This window comes from Mya arenaria, chromosome 12 (genome assembly GCF_026914265.1).
Source record: "Mya arenaria isolate MELC-2E11 chromosome 12, ASM2691426v1".
Classification (NCBI taxonomy): Eukaryota; Metazoa; Mollusca; class Bivalvia; order Myida; family Myidae; genus Mya; species Mya arenaria.
The window spans coordinates 27,557,518-27,560,389 of NC_069133.1; the positions used below are offsets into that span (position 1 = coordinate 27,557,518).

The 2,872-nt window shown below is 33.0% G+C and overlaps 1 protein-coding gene across 2 annotated transcripts; it reads left to right on the forward strand.

Moving 5' to 3' along the window:
• Positions 1-2,872, forward strand: LOC128212280 (uncharacterized). Of its 2 annotated transcripts, XM_052917656.1 has the most exons (4): positions 1-124; positions 688-771; positions 1,147-1,170; positions 2,434-2,872. In XM_052917656.1, exons 1-4 carry the CDS (start codon positions 58-60, stop codon positions 2,670-2,672), a joined length of 414 nt encoding a protein of 137 aa, XP_052773616.1. In that variant the 5' UTR covers positions 1-57; the 3' UTR covers positions 2,673-2,872. The 2 variants fall into 2 exon arrangements, with proteins under 2 accessions (XP_052773616.1, XP_052773617.1); XM_052917657.1 differs by lacking the exon at positions 1,147-1,170.

Sequence of the window (2,872 nt, forward strand, 5' to 3'; positions counted from 1 at the left end):
TTGAGATCACTAAGAATATTCTGTTCTACGCGTAAGGTTGCAACTAACACTTCTAAAATGAATATCTTTATTACAGCAGGGACGTTTTGCATTTTGATAACTATATGTGAGCATTTTGTCACAGGTATGGCTTTTATTTATTTATTCAATTGATTATTTGATTATTTTTTTAATTAATGAATTTATTTTTATCTATATAATTTTTCATTCATTGATTTATGTAATCATTATTTATTTATATTTAAATTATTTGTCTATTTATCTTTTTTTTGTATCTATTCGTTATCATATTCATATATTTTAATCGATTATCATTTTTTTCAAATATAAAATCATACGAAAAAATCGTAGTCTTTCTTTGTAACTTTTCAAGACTTTAATGTAATATCATAATATTTTTTAGAGTATAAAATAAAGTATTCCTTTAAAAACACTGCAAAATAAAAAGAAATAATGCATTGACTTTTGGTCTTTCAAAAATTAAACGCCAAGACGCAGTAAACTGTTTAAAACGGGATACTATGTAAATGGTTTAATGATTTAACGTGTATGCATATGTATAATTCTACCAATATTTGTGACTGAATGTACTTAAAAAGTAAGGGTAATGAACCAAACTTTCTGTTTTAAGCGAAAATAAAAATGTATCCAGGCTCACTGTAACGATTCGAGTATTATCATTTTCAGTCGAGGCAGCATCAGGCGAATGGCATTTAAAGCTGGAGACCCTGCCAGTGAATGGTTCAGACGATGTAGTGCCAAAACAGGGCGGTGAGTTTCTTCTATCATGTCTTATAATCCCTGTAGCGTGATTATATTTCATTTATTGATAGTCCATGCGCCGAAGTTCATAGCCATATAATGTAAAATAATAGAAGATAAAAAGGATTAAGGTGTGAACGATGAAGAAGATGGCGTCAACTTCTGTTCACTACAATTCAATATTTCAGATCAAGCAAGGTTTTACGCAGCGTCTTACTTCCGGTAAATAAAAAAGAAGTATTGGTGTAGTTTAATACGATAATTAAATGTCCTGCATACATTTTATGACATGTGCACAGATAAATGATATTAAACATTTTTTTTAAGTTATCAACATGAAACATACGCACAACGAACATTATTTAAGCATGTTTTCCTTTTCAGTATCCGGGAACGAGCAGCGTAATGGTGAAATACTTAGCATGTATAAATGAAGCCTTTTTTTAAGCAAACGCTATACATGCTTCTTACTTTTAAAGCTGCACTCATACAGAATTAACACTTTCACCACTGTTTTTTTTTTGTCTTCAAACGAGCCAATTTATACAAAAGTGCAAGAAAGCCAGTGATATAAAACTGCTGACAAAACATCAGATCGCCGATTTGCATAGCTAAGTTCAAAACATGATGTTTTATGCATTTTTCTTAAACCGTTAGTGACTCTTCAGCCATAAAACAATAATTTTCGAACAGAAATATGAAAATCTGCGATCTGATATTTGGTCAGCAGGCTTATATCACTAGTTTGCAGCTAATGGTATTATTTATGACAATAATTGTTAAGATCTAATTCAATTCCTTTTTTGTGATGGTGTGCGTCTTTGTCACTTCATTCTTCAGATAATTATTCGTTTATGAGCAATATAGGGAGGACCCCTAATGCCCTCTTGAAACGTTTAAGCTATTATAGACATAGAATAAAACTATGCATTATAAAAACCGGTAAGGTCGACCCTACCAACGAAATAGGTGCCGACCCTACCGTTTTCATAAGTCGTTGGTAATAGCTTTTTTAAAGTGTGTGTTTTATGTGTAGTTTAAAACCTTTAAAAAGTTATACAGAAGATCACTTGAACGCCATTCCCCAATGATGCCAATAACGTTCTTACATAAGCCTAATAAAAAAGAATAAAAAAGCCTACATACCCTGCCTGTTTTTGGAAAGGATGTTACCCTAACCAAACAATTTTTGTTTATTTTTGGCCTTAGTAGTTATCAACTTTATAACATGAAATGGGCCGATCGGACTTAAGTCTCTTCATGAGTTTGCCACACCAGGTTTCATTTAGAATACATGTACACCATTTCAGACTTAGGTATGTTATTTATAGAATAATACATGGTTGACCATGGCTTTTGGTTGATAATTGCCCCAGTGGAAGGAATAATTGCCCGATTTTTACTGGGACAATTATTAATCTAAAGCCATGGTTAAACATGTGTTATCCTGTATAATGGATTTAAATATTATTTTGTGGAATAACGAAGGAAATGTCATATTGTATGTAGTCTGAAAGTTTTAAAAATGAGAAATAACAAAATGGTCTTGAATTGAATTAGCTGTGAAAAAAACGAGTGACTGAAAATCAAAATAACAAACCTTTTCGTAGTTTAAACGGAGTTTAATAACACACATGTCTATGTATTCTCTTAAATATTATTATACTTAAGGCGACGGAGCCGTTGACTGTGGTGAAGGTTATTATTGCCGAACCGGTACGTACTGCTGTTATAACGGAGGTTGCTGTAAAGACGGCTATGAATGCTGCAGCGCCGACAGATGCTGCCCCAATACCAGTGCTGCAGGACTGACAAGGTCGACACTGGGAAACATCATGATGCTGCTGTGCTGCATCGCTGGCCACGCCATTGCAAGCATGAAAAAAAACACACACAACAATTTCATATAAGATTAAACGTGATAAGTCATGCTGAGTAGTTAGTAGTTTGTACATATATTTCGGTTAGCATTAGGAGCTTTAGCCTGCACGGCTGTTGAAGAATTCACTTGTCGCGGGGTTACCTCGATAATATTTTCTTAAATAAGGTACTGTTATACAGCTTTGTTCACTGATTGATTTCGAAAATGTAGTATGTTTTATGATTGAAA

What these genes read in the sequence shown, in the direction of transcription:
- LOC128212280 (XM_052917656.1), top strand. Translation starts at nt 58, where the DNA reads ATGAATATCTTTATTACAGCAGGGACGTTTTGCATTTTGATAACTATA. An exon ending in ATGTGAGCATTTTGTCACAG is followed by an intron (nt 125 to 687) that starts GTATGGCTTTTA and finishes TATCATTTTCAG; the next exon opens with TCGAGGCAGCATCAGGCGAA. An exon ending in TGTAGTGCCAAAACAGGGCG is followed by an intron (nt 772 to 1,146) that starts GTGAGTTTCTTC and finishes TTTCCTTTTCAG; the next exon opens with TATCCGGGAACGAGCAGCGT.